The following is a 13,495-nucleotide window of genomic DNA, read 5'->3' on the forward strand; positions in this document are numbered from 1 at the left end:
AGGACGTTGTCCAGACCGCTTTTGAATATCCCCAAGGATGGGTCCCCCCCCCCCCCAATTTCTCTGGGCAACCTACGCTAGTGCTCAGTCACCCTCACAGTAAAAATGTGTTTCCTGGTGTCCAGAGAGAACCTCCTGTGCTTCACTGTGTGTCCATTTCCTCTGGTCCTGTCACTGGGCACCACTGAACAGAGTCTGGCTCTGTCCTCTTTGTGTCCTCCTTTCAGGTGCATTATATTTATTCATCTGTATTATAGATACATGAACAAGGTCTCCCCTCAGCCTTCTCTTCTCTAGAATAAACTGTCCCAGCTGTTTCAGCCTCTGCTCATAGGAGAGATGCTCCAGTGCTTTCATCATCTTTGCGGCCCTTCGTTGGACTCTCCAGTACGTCCCTGGCTCTTTTGTACTGAAGACACCAGAACAGGACAGAGCTCTCTGGGTGTGGCCTCTCAGCCCTCAGTAGAGGGGAGAGATCACCTCTTTCAGCCAGCTGGCCGTACTCTGTCTAATGCAGACCAGATTACCATTCACCTGCATTGCACTGAGGGCACATCACTGGCACATTTCCACCCTGGTGTTCTCCAGGGCCCCCAGGTCTTTTTCTACAATGCTTCTTTTCAACTGGGTCACCCCCAGCATATGCATGGAGCTGTTGCTTCACTGCTGCAGGACTTTGATCTTCCCCTTGTTGAACTTTATGAGGTTCCTGTCAGCCCACTTCTACAGCCTGGCTCTCCCAGTACAAACCCACAGCTTAGAACATCTGCCAGTAACCTGCTGTTTGCCAAGGCTTGTGACTCGCTGTTCGGGAAATCCCCATGGAAACCTCCTGTACACCTCGTTGTAGGTACATAGTGATGCGGATGGTCAGAGCAGGCCTCAGCTGCTGTGTGTGTTTCACAGACCATTCATAGAGGCTCACTCTTACACCCACTGCTTGTGCAGCTGGACATGTGCTGGCTATGTACAGTCAAACCCTCAGACCGTAACAGCAGACTTTTTGCATCAGGACCGCCCCTCATCAGGCAGCCTTGACAGAGTTGCTGCTCTGACTGCATCAGACCATAAAGAGCAAATCCAGACCGAGGATAAACTGCTAATAGGACATTGGAATATATCATAAATATATTAGGATAAACAGGAAATTAATAGAATTTATCTTCCTTTGTTGGAACAAAATCTCTGGGTAGAAAAAAGTTTTCCCAGGTGCATGGAAATGCAACCTACTGTCCCACCTTTAATGTTCACTGTGTTTTAATGCTGTTCACACTCTGAACCTGTTGTTTCTAGTATTATATAACTGTTGTATTCTAGTTGACCTGAAACCTCCTTGTAGAAAGGATTTGTCTACTCTTCCTCTCTCTGCAGTATGAAACTGCAGAGGTGGAGAGGGAAATATGTACTTGGTTGATTCAATAATAACACAAAATTAACTGTATTCCTTTGACTCCAGAAGTCCTGTCTCTTGACTAGGTTGTGAAGTTGACCTATAAAACGTGGCATGCAGCTAGTTCTTTCCAACAGAGAGAAGTAATGACACGGGTACACATTTTTGGTCCAGTGCAGTACTGGAAGTTTATTTTCAGGGCTGGATTTACAGAAGCTGTAGTCTCATTTCACCCTCTTTTCTCCCACTCATAGCACTGGGATGTAAATTGTTGCCACTGGATGAAGTCTGTTTACATGTTTCTGGCAATGAACAGCAGGCTTCACTTTCCTAGCCCTGCTGGCACCAGACAATGGAGATGCGGGGAATGGTAATGAAATATGATGCACAGGAATGGAGGAAAATGGCCAGCTCGCCCTCAGGGATCTGAAGACTCAGCATCTGTTGTGACAAATAAGGAAAGACTAGGGCAGGGAATATGTCCCAGGTCTCATTTGGTCACAAACAGCAGTAATCCAACAGATGCGGACTGAGAATGGGTCTACTACTGAGGATAACTCACCCCTATGGGCAACAAACCTGTCCCTGCAAAACACCTTTGTGAGGTGTGAAAAGGGGAAGTCCTTGATCTTGTGTAGAGCTTTGGTTTTCAGGACAATGCTCCACTTGTACCACTGATGAGATAGTTATGAGATGAAAATGAACATGGGATTCATCTAAGAGATTTCTCACAGATCCATGAAGCACTAAATTCACAGCTGGAGGCCTGAAAGTGATCTTTCATCAGGACAGCACAGCGTTGCACAGGGCTGTTAGAGAGGACTCTGCAAGAGACATGAAACAAGAGTGAGACTGAGAGAAAATGCTGAGATTGTCTCCTGGAGGCGAGAAAGAAAAAATATCTGATTTTGAAGGGTGGAACCCAGAGGAAGTGAAAGAACGCAACCTCCAAAGGGCAGATGTTAGAAAACAAAACGTACACCAAAAAACCCCGTCTACCTGGAGATTAAAAGCTAAGTAATTTTGCCATTGTGGAACCAAAGATAGACATGATGCCCTGCATGAGCATTAGAACGGCAGTGCTGATAGTTTCATGGAAAGATGATCACCTCCAAGGAGTCTGTAAGAACAGAAAGCTGGATTTAAGAAGGGAGTTAAGCCAAGTGCTTAGAGTGCTACTGACAGCAAGATCTTGGGCAAGTTTCCATGCTGGAGAAGTTTTAGAGACTAACTCATTGTCTTAACTGTCATAGAAAGGAAAGGGCCGCTCACAAAGTCACTGGACCAAATCATAATGCTTTCCCTCATGCAGAATGCTGAATTTCATCTGAGTAAAGAGTGAGCAAAAATTAAAGCTCTAGCTTGGGTTGGTACCAGCAAAGCAGCACAGAGCTGGTCCTCACACCAAGTGATACCAGCACTTGGTAGAACGGGTGCAAGGTGGTTAAACCAGTAGAGCCAAAATGGACCATATGCTTTTCTGTGTGGTCAGTGCAGGCAAATAATCCTTGGTCTGAGCAGCTGGAGGGAAGTAGAGAGTGAGACTCTAACATTAGTTCTGCTTTTCACAGGTGCCTTTACAAGGTGCAGAGCAGTAAAAAGTAGGCTCAAGTTCAGTGCCATACAGGTGATGGCAAGAATAAAAATCTGCCCAGGAAGAAAGCTCCCGAGATCTGGTGGAGGAACTCTGGGTGTTGTGGAACAACAGATAATCTGTTGGATTTAAAACAGAATTAAACTCACTTGGTGCCATTCAATACAGACCCATCTTCCCAAATCCATACAGAGCCTGTGCAGTTCCTCAGTCCAATCCAGAAGCATCCTGTTTGCATACTCTTGAACAGGTCCTAGAAACAGTCAATTACAAAGTGACCAATGAAAGCCAGCCTGAAAATGGAGGCAAGGTTCAGTAAAGAACAGAGAGCGAGACACATCCCCTCGCCTGACTGTTCCTTCAGTGGCTGACAATACTGCTTCTCCACATCTTCTAACGAGGAAGATCAGCCCTGCAGATCATGCCTGGAATAAAAACTATGTGTACACTCACAAGGCAGTTTGTGTGCTTTCAAGGGGCAGATTCTTCAAAGGACTTTTCTCAGGGCAATATATATGAACCAACTGCACCCCAGTCTCCCGAAGTTGCCTACACAAAGCTTTATGTAGGAACATATGCTGTTAGTATTAATATTAATGCTTACAGCTAGCTAGCAAGCTAATATAAAGAATTAACAATTAAAGGTAAAATCAGGTCAGGGCAAGAAGTGCAGGCACTGACAGGTCTGTGTAAATAGCCCAGGACCGAAGCTCACTGAATTTTATACAAACTTCCCTCCTACATGTTTTCAATGTTCATTTCCTTTTGTCTAACCTTTAACTCCTGTTTACTATTAAAAGGTGAAGTCTGTGACAGAAACTCAGACCTGAAGTAAATCCCCTCCTAAAAAAAAAAAAAAAAAAAAAAAAAAAAAAAAAAAAACAAAAACAAAACCAAAGACAATGACAAGAGAAAGAAGTTTGTCTTGTCCACATTTGCAATAAAACCAAGAAGCAGCAGCAACCTCTCAGTGGTATGGGTGGGCTCCATCCTTACCTCCTGCTGCCATAAACAAAGCTTCAGCGCAGACATTCCTTCACCCAGAAGCATTAAGAAAGCTGGCCTGGTAAAGTAGTGGGAATAGCAGTAACTTGAGGAATGCTTGAGCGTTGCTGGTGGTTTGGAAGTGACTCTGATTCCCTGGCAAAGGGAGGCTGAACAGTCACAGCCTTTGCAGCACAGGCCATGAATAGGTAGGAAAGTATTGCTTACGTGGGGAAGTCTGAGCAACAATAATGGGCATCAGAGACAGCAGCAAGAAAGAAATGGGTAATCTGGGGAAGGTGAGTATTTCCCAGGGAATCGGGATTTGCCTAAGCCAGTGTGAGAGTCTGGTACATACTCCTAGTCAAGCAGGGACCTGGCTTTGTAAGCCCCCACAGAGCATCGTACAATGCACCTTCTATCCAGGGTCTGGAAACTGTCCACGTTCATTGGACCTGTGCTAATAAGCTCTGGCTTGTGCAAAACTAGAACAAGTACTTCTGTTCTACTTAGGCAGACGTGCCTCACCTCCCTAGTGATCAGCTCTAGCCATTTCTTTAGTGGTCATTCATGCCCCTGCCCCTGGTGAGCAGTGGAAAATGGTGACTGGAAAATGAGCAGTGGAACAGATGGTTTCTGATTTCACCAGCGCAGCTGAGGGGTTTTTTGGCAGAGAGGAAGTAAGCATTGAAAACAGACTGAGAAAGAAATACCCATGCACGAACACAGGGAGTGGCAAGGGTCACGGAGCAGGAGGAGCTGAAGTGGTTGCAGGGAGAAGAACCATGGCTTCTGCAAAGGAAGCATTTCTGGAGAGGGGGGATGTATTGGTTTGTAGGCAGTGAGTACAGTGACTGCACAGTCTGTCCCTGTAATCAACCACATCGGTCTTATTGGGGATAGGAAGTGGGGTGGAGAAGGGCAGAGAAGGCGGCTTTCTCCTAACATCCTTCGCTGGATGATTTGAGGCTGACAGTGACCCTCACTTCTGCTTTCTCCCCTTAGTTTCTTTGACTGATGGGAACTTCAAAGGTGTATACTGAAATTGGAAGTGCACTACAACATCGCAGTCATAAATCCCTCCTCTCCTTTGGAGTCGAAATACTGCTGGAGTGGCAGCACTGCTTGGATGTCAGTGTCAGAGGTATCTGAAGAGAAAGGGAAGATCCTCAGAGAATGAGAGAACCATTACCATTTCGCTGGTATCGCTGATCACCAGGAGATGAGCTCCCTGTGCCCTGCAGGATTCCTGGCTGGAATGCCAGTCCTTCTTCTCCCTGGAGAAGGAGTAGCAGCTCCCTCTGTAGGCCACCCACTGCTCAGGGCAGCGTGTGTGGGAGTCACCTGTAAAGGAATCAAAACACCAGCTTTTCTATACCATTTACCAACAGAAAGACACTTGTCAGGAATGACCTGCTGAAAAGCAACTCTTCTGGGTAGTTGCAATGCAGAAAACACAAGCCAGGATAAGCATCTAAAAATAACACTACATGAACGCTGAACTTCAGATCCTTTGGGCAATTTCCAAATCTTCATACAAGAGTCACATGCACTCTGATGCTCATACAACTCCCACCCCCCTCCCTGTTTTCCTCTGACCTACTCAGATACCCGAGAACAAAAATTGTCTATCTGAAAGCAGATGACACACTGGGTGTGCAAAAAGTAAGGGAAAAAATTACGTGATTCTGTTGGTATGGTGCAATCGTGTCACACATCAGGTGAACAGATATTAAGCAGCCAACGGTAGGCTCTCGCACATTGTCTACCACTTCTGCACGCATGCAAAAGTGTTACAGACTTTGCATATTTGTTCTACTGTTTACCACTACAATGACAGCAGCAAGTCTACAAAAACCTTTCAATATGTTTCACTGCTCTTTGCCACAGGATCTAAAATGGGTTGCCTGGGGTCTGCACAAGGAATATATTCTTCAGCATATTCTGGATAGGCAGTGGTACTTAATGCTGGTAGAAACCTAGAACAGCTTCTGGTTTAACCCCATTTAATGCAGTCCAGGATCTGAGCTCCTGTGCTTAGATGAGTCTCCGGTCCTTTGCTGTTGGTTGCACATCCTCAGCACCCCTTCGTGCACTTACTCGTCTTCCAAATCAAAGCAATCGCTAGGGAGATGCTCAGTATCCCAAAGCCTACAGCCAAGCCTGACACAACTGCTGGCCAGAGACGGGGAGCTGTAAGAGAGAAAAGAAACAATAGTGAGCAGGAGCCACATGAAAACTGATGGTGGGTTTAGGTTTAGGTTGCTTGTATCCTGGGCATTTCCATAAGGAACTAAACTCTTTAGAGCATCCCTGACTACCCACGCTCTGCACATTGTTGCCATCACTGTCCCTACCCAGCTTCCCTGGGGCCTCCCCACGCCCCTGCCCACGGTCCCAGAGTCCCATTTCATCAGTTCCTGCCTGAGCTTCCCAGGAGGTGCACCTGTCTCCAGGTCAGCCAGAGCTCTGTCCCCTCCTGGCCACAGAGCCAGCTGGTCCAGCCTCTGTGGTGGCTGACCCCAGAAGGGGAATCACCTGCCTCAAGTCAGCTAGAGCCCCTTAGGCACCATATGACACCTTGTGCTGGCAGAGGCCTCCCAGCACAACTACTCCTGCCTCGGCACTGAAGCTCGGGGTGGGAACACAGAGCTGCGTTGTCCCAGCCACCATGTTCCAGCTTAACTGCAAAAAGCAACCCAGGGCCTTTCCTCCAGCTCTCTCAGCAGCACCTACAGATTTAACCTCAGCATCCTGTTCACAGGCTTAGACACATGGTCATTTTACATCTTCCCAGGTCACTCCCAAGTCAGTTCTACACCCCCATCCGCCTCTCCCATGGTGGGATGGCAGACTGGAAGGGCCAGCCTTGAAGACCTTAGGATGCCCCTCCACACTCACTACCACGATCCAGTCTTCACTTTCTGCGAGTGGCAGAGATGAGTCCTTGGGGCCTCCAGTATAGCCCAGCATCGCTTCCTTTCAAAGGGTGGGGCAGAACTGCCGCATAGAGTTCTGTTTATGTACGGCACGATGTGTTAATCTCCAGGCTACATCTTGCTTTCCTGTTGTCATCTCCTGAAGCTGTGTTTGATGGGAGAGGCATTCACATTCTATAAGCCATTTGAAATCTTAGCACTAAAATCTCTTCTCTCCCAGGTTGAGGAGAGGATGACACTTAACTGCCAGATGAGCTCCAGGGGGGTTTCGTTTGCTCGTTGAATTAATCTCAGTATGACAGCTGCACAGACAACAGGACTTTCTAAGAAGCACTAAACGTGCAGCTAATTGTAACTGATGTTGAGGAACCCAGGATCTCCCTGTGCTTCTCTGTAAGCTTCTGTACCACATCCTGCTAGCACTTGTGGTGCTCCAGAGTCTTCTACCCAAACCCAGCAGCCAAGTCCCCAGTGGAGCTCATGCAATCTGAGGTGCTTCTCTCTCGGTCATGTCACATGATCCAAAGAAACATATGTGTACTCCACAAAAAGGCTAGGAGTCTGAGGAATAAGACGGAGGAAGAGGAAGGCTAGCTTTAACCAAAGATACTACCACAGCAAGCACGTCAAAAACTTCATAGAAGAAGAGCTGTGAGCAAGATGTCATAGCAATAGGGTACAAAGTACACAGGGAAGACAGAGGAGGCTGTTCTCTGCTCAAGTAAAAAAAAAAAAGTAAAATTACAGTCAAGTTAGTTTAAATAACCAACTGCATCAAGTAACAGCAACAGCATCCCCACAGACCAGTCAAATACTGCTGAATGCAAAGGATTGGAATGACATGGACTGCCAGACAAGGGTGGTGACAGCACTCATGGACCGGCAAAAAAAAAAACCAACAGAGCAACTGTGAGGGAAGCACAGTGATGACAGGTGTCAATAAATCACATTACAAACTCCATGTCAGGGCTTGATGCTGAGATGGAATACTTAGGCACTGTGAACAGTCACCTTGTGGAGTAGCAAGCCAGGAAATACAGAAAATGAAGCAGGTCGTGACTGCCCTGAGCCACTCTCAGGCCACCCAGCCCACCACGGCTCCATCCAGCAGCTTCTCTGCTGCTGTGAACACAAAAGCACTGAAATCCAACAGAGCCAGAAATCAACAACAATGACAAAAGGCACCGTGGTACAATAATTTCAAAATGGAAAACTACAGGAAAACAAGGAAGTTTGTCAGAGAGAAATTAAAAGGGATGGCTAAAAGAATAAGATATTTCTGAGCAGTAGGAGAGACTTTTTTTTAGGATCGCTCGGGGGAGGCTGAAAACAAATGCACGTCACATACCCAGAATATTGTGGGAAGGACAAAGAAAGCCAGCGCTAAAACAGAAGGGCAAGGGACTTGACTTAAAACCAAGAATGCCTCCTGTAAGCATTGGGAGCTTTGTCCAAATACAGAAAGCAGACCAGATCAATAAAATAATAAAAATTAATTTATTTGACCTTAGAGTGGTTTGCAGGCCCACCAGTTTTAAGACCAGTTTCTGTCTTACAGCAATATATTTAGACCTGCGGTTTTCACTAAAAGAAGTTTCTGAGGTAATGACGGAAAGTATGAGGGGGCTTCACCATTAGCACCATTCTTCTGATAGAAAGGTTTTGTCATGTTACCTGAAGCTTGCAGGATCTTCTAGCTGCCCCTTTTGTAGTTTAAAAATAACAACATTTATGTATTTCTAAAAATCACTACTAAAGAACAAAACCTCATCTCTCTTCAGGTACAAAACACAGAAAGACTGTTCAGTTACAACCTACCCCTCACCTTCACGAAAGAGGACAATGGGAGAACTGAAGGACTTGAACTGGGTAGCTGGTCTCTCTGGCTGCTCTCTGTTCCTCCTGTAAGGGCACCTTTCGATCTGTAGGGACTGGGCTTTGCCATCAGATTAAGCCTCGAGTGATTGGAGTCAGCCCGAGGTTAAGGGGTAGGGGGGAGCTGCTTCTCTGCACATTACAACTGAAAACTAAGTAAAAGGGATAAATATCTGCTGAAACATAATTCTTTGTTCTGAGATCACATTTTGGAGGATTTGCACTTCTATTTCCCTTCCTCTCCTGCCTCTCGAAGAAGGTATCTCCTGCATCCTCCCGATCGCTGTTCCTGATTTTAGAAAAAAATACTTACAGGACAAGCCGACTGGGATGATAGTCAGTGAAATGGTTAATCCTCAAACGTCAGCACTGGGCACTGGAGCTGGTGCCTCCTGGCAATGAATAGAGCAGTTTCCCCTCTATTGTTTCAAACCAATTGCAGAAAAAAAGGAACTGACTCGACTCAGCATCAAAACAAAATCCCAGGACACCTCCACAACCAGAGCACTGGGAGAGTTTGCTTCAGTTCTTAAAAAATGAAAAATTATGCCATTAGATAATTTTGGGAGGAAAAAAGAAAGCAAAGTGGGAAAATCATATGTGAAGTGTCTAAGGTGAATTTAAGCCTTACTTGAACTGCAGTCATCAATCCAGGAGAGTGGAATTAAAAAAATTCATAAATCAGGATTTTAACTCCTTGCAAAAGGGAATCCCTGTGGTTCCCCTTTTTAAACCAGGCTCAAGGTTTGTGCTTGATTGTCAGCCCCTAGACTGCATGTGAACCTCTTGTAGAAGAAGATGGGAGAAGTACCTGAGATGAGTTTGCAACAGAGGAGGGAAATCTGAATGAAGCATCTAGAAATATTTCCATGTAGTTGTCTGAGGAACTGTGGAAGAGTCTCCCTAAGGGAAGGGAGAAGAGGACCAGGGGACATTTAGCTTAAATATCCAATGTTATGACTTTCTAGTACACAAAACACCCTGTTAGGTCTCTCAGTGCTCTGAAGACATGACTGTGATACACCGCACTCATCCGCAAGCAATGTGACCTAGTATTCGTAGGTTTGGGAGTCCAGATTCAGTTCAAACACTGGAAGCTGTTAGCATTTTATAATTCAAGTCTTCTAGGACAGTCTGAAGAAAGTCATTGCACTGTCCCAGATTGCTCCCCTCAGCTTCTGCCTACACCAGTACGGGAGCAGCACAACTACCTAGGTTTGGGGAGGAGGCTTTGAGAAATGAGGATCGTGTCCCTGGCTGTGGCACAGACTTGGTTATCGCTGTTACCTCAAGCACGCCTCAAACACCAATTAACACTCATCTTAAGTGACTGCTGGACTGACATTTTGGTAGTGTGGCATGTCTAAGGCTCTCTCAAAGCCAAACAGAAAACAGCCAGGGCAAGTTTTCATTTTCGAGGAGTCCATGAGAGACAAGAACGGTTGGTCTGACCAGAGGACTGCTCTATATGTCTGCAACACACCTGTGATAGGACGTTGTAGGGATAACTTAGCAGCAAGAGCGTGCTTTTGAAAACAGAGCTGAAATACCTGAAAGCACATCTCTCAAAAGTGAGGGAGGTGGGGTCAGAGTTGAAAATAAAGGTCTTCTAAAGAAAGGTACTTAAACTGCGCTCCTTAGGGACTCCTCCAATGCAGGAGAGAGCTGGGAAATAATCAAATAATATTCACAGAAAGCACGTTCAAATATCAGCTCCCTTAGGCTGTCTGACTTCAGCTCAAAAAGATGAGGGTACACAAAGTAATCTGGAGAGGAGGAATATTAAAAAGAAAACTGCAAACATCTCAAGAGGACATCAGGTATCTCCACCTCCAACAGGGTGGGAGTGAACACAAGTGGCAGGGAATGAAGGGATGCCCCCGCATTTTCTGATGCAACAGAGAACCTCATTTCTGACGAAAACACGCGCAAAAGCAAGACTGCCTGCGAAGCAGATGCCATTACCAGATATGAACTTGGAGATTTCTGTGCTGGCATTGTTTCCATAGTGCTGCAAGTGATCAGGCAGTGGTGACAACCACAGATGGATGCAGTTATTCTGATCAGGGCATGGAAATCTTGTATCCCACAGTGAGAGCCCCCTTTGCCGTAACAGCTCTGAAAAAAGCTAAGGTCAGCAGCATCAGTGTTGTAGACAATGCAAGACAACTCGCCTAGAGCACACAGGCTTTTAGAGGAAAGGCAATCAGCTCATGGGAAGGAGACACTTAAGAAGAATGATCACCAACGCAAAATCTCACTCTTCCAAGGTGGCATTTCTCAACTAAGCAGCCAGAGAAATTGCTCAGTGTGACATTTGCAAGGACTGAACAGGGGGAATGGAGCGGAAATAAGGGAAAAGAAGATTTAAGGAGAGCACTAAGAAACTCTTCCTGGTAGTAAAACGCCCTGCAGAACTGTCTCAAGGCAAAAGCTGAAAAATTGCTCACTGGGAGGTATGTAAAATTAGAACAGAGAAAACACAGGAAAAAACGTATCACAAAAGAATCCTGCAGTGCCCCAAAGGAGGGAGACTGGATGATCTCATCTGCCTCCTCTGTCTCTGATCTCTGATTAGCATACGCCTCTAATTTATCTGTACTCGCATCTTGCCTGCCCTTCAAAGAACCATTGCCGACAATCTCTTATTGCTGACAAGCAGACAACTTTAAAACTGCAAACCTCTTTCAGAAAAAAGGATGCCTGGGTTGAGCGCCCAGGAGCAGACACAGAAAGCGGTCGGAAGGAGAGAGGGAGGGGAACAATGATGGAGCTCTGACCCATCGGCTTTTACCACATTAAAACACTCATGGTAATTTTAGAAACAAAGCAACAGTACCATGAGCTGGTGCTCGAAGTCAGCGCCCAACTCAGAGTAGTTTTGTTAGACCCTGCTTTCGCTCAAAATAAAATTTTTCATTGACGTACCTCATCCAGCTTCCTTACCTCTTTTTTCCTGTGCAGCTTTGGCCCTCGGTCGAGGAGTCTCAGAGAATTTAACAGAAGTATAAATTATTTCCTCGCTCGCATCAGCTGCAGAAGTTTCTGATCTGCTTCCCTCCATGCCAAAGCAAAGAGTGTGTATGACAAGATGTTTCGATCAGGTTGTTGAGTGACAAGGCTCAATGCCTGTGAAACAGGAAGCCTGAGGCTACATTCAGAAGACAAGAAATGTGCAGTTGCAACACCTATCTCCAGCTGCTCAAAATAAACAAATTTACAACAGAATGAAGAGCAGTGGAAGCGCAGCAGCTTCCATTTCCTAACCTGATGAGGGATGTCTTCAGACCAGCCATCAGTGGAAGAGGTGATTAATCACAAAGCGCACAGGTATTCTAACTATTGCTGACGCGAGAGGCTGTGATTACAGTGGCGTAGTAATTGCGAGAACATGTGTCGTTCTGAAGAGCTCCCTTTCAGGACAGAAGCAGATGGATATTGAGACCACAAGGTGGAAAAGGCGAATAGCAAGAGTACAAGGGCTAGTTGAACTGGCAGCCCAGCTGCTGTCAGGAGAGAAGCACAGGTGGGCAGCATGGGTTTGAGAAGGAAACCTTGTGTGCTCTGGACACTTCTACTGGGAACTCTTTCTACATCCAACACCCAATGTGAATGTGCTTCAGACACAGGCAGGCTCTGAGACCTGGCATCCCTCAAGGATCTCTGCATCAGCATCTCAACAGCATCAGTACAAGAGAGACTAGGACATGCTGGAGAGAGTCCAGCAAAGGGGCACAAAGACGATAACAGGAGTGGAGCATCTCTCCTATGAGGAAAGGCTCAGCGAGCTGGGCCTGTTTAGCCTGGAGATGAGACATCTTGGGGAGGATCTTATTAGCATATATAAATACCTGAAGGGAGGGTACAAGAAAAGCCAGGCTCTTTTCGGTGGTGCCCAGTGACAGGCCCAGAGGCAATGGACACAAACTGAAACAGAGGAGGTTCCCGCTGAATGTCAGGAAGCACTTTTTTACGGTGAGGGTGAGTGAACACTGGCACAGGTTGGCCAGAAAGGCTGTGGTGTCTCCCTCCGTGGAGAGTTGTCCGGACATGATCCTGTGTAACCAGCTGCAAGTGGCCTGCCTTGAGCAGGGGGTTGGACCATACAGCCTTGAGAGGTCTCCTCCAGCCTCAGTTTTTTTGCGACTCTGTGGTCAGCAATAACAGGAAAAGACAGTTTTCTTCAGAAGTAGTGAAGATTGACCACTAATGACAGTGGTGGGGAGTCCTGATGCTTGTAGAATTCTGAGAAACATCTTAGCTGCATGGTTGGCTAACTTTTGTTTTGATCCAGATTCTGAACCCTTCCAGTTCATGCTGAGATCGGGGACGTTTGCCAGGCTTGGGGAGTAGATCTTCATCATGGGTTCCGTTCATTTATAAGAACTGCCTGGACATTCTCAACAAAGGAGTTTGCCATGCTGTTCAGTTCTAGGTCAGGGATGATTGCTCCCTGTCCTGGTGACATGCTGTGAATTTGAGAAACGAATGCCCATGATGCTTAGTTGGATAGAGAGTGATGCAGCCGATTTGCTACAGTGCACATGTCTGGAAAGGCACGGATTGGACTGTTACGCAAATCCTCCATCCCACACTCACCTTTAAGGGTGGCACACGGCACCCACAAGATTCTTTCCAATCGTGGGTAGGGCCTGGAGACAGCAAGACAGGGAGCCTGCGCTTGAGAGGATGGGGAAGGCCGAAGACAGCAGA

The 13,495-nt window shown here is 46.3% G+C and overlaps 1 protein-coding gene across 1 annotated transcript; it reads right to left on the reverse strand.

Annotated features, from left to right (window-relative positions):
• Positions 1-2,102: 2,102 nt before the first annotated feature.
• LOC104491410 (killer cell lectin-like receptor subfamily G member 1) lies at positions 2,103-11,846 on the reverse strand. Its single transcript, XM_010133826.1, has 5 exons — positions 11,729-11,846; positions 6,069-6,161; positions 5,161-5,312; positions 3,134-3,237; positions 2,103-2,214 (listed from the first exon to the last, which is right to left on the reverse strand). The coding sequence occupies exons 1-5, from the start codon at positions 11,844-11,846 to the stop codon at positions 2,103-2,105; spliced, it is 579 nt and encodes a 192-aa protein (XP_010132128.1).
• Between the last annotated feature and the right edge of the window lie 1,649 nt (positions 11,847-13,495).

The sequence above is a fragment of the Buceros rhinoceros genome, unplaced genomic scaffold (assembly GCF_000710305.1).
Source record: "Buceros rhinoceros silvestris isolate BGI_N320 unplaced genomic scaffold, ASM71030v1 scaffold23023, whole genome shotgun sequence".
In the NCBI taxonomy this organism is placed as follows: domain Eukaryota; kingdom Metazoa; phylum Chordata; class Aves; order Bucerotiformes; family Bucerotidae; genus Buceros; species Buceros rhinoceros.

Bases quoted from the DNA above. Each gene is read 5' to 3' on its own strand.
- LOC104491410 (XM_010133826.1), bottom strand. From the start codon at position 11,846: ATGGAGGGAAGCAGATCAGAAACTTCTGCAGCTGATGCGAGCGAGGAA. The intron at 6,162-11,728 runs GTAAGGAAGCTG...TCTCTCTTACAG, and splicing joins AGCTGCACAGGAAAAAAGAG to CTCCCCGTCTCTGGCCAGCA. The intron at 3,238-5,160 runs GTAATGGTTCTC...GACTGTTTCTAG, and splicing joins TCAGCGATACCAGCGAAATG to GACCTGTTCAAGAGTATGCA.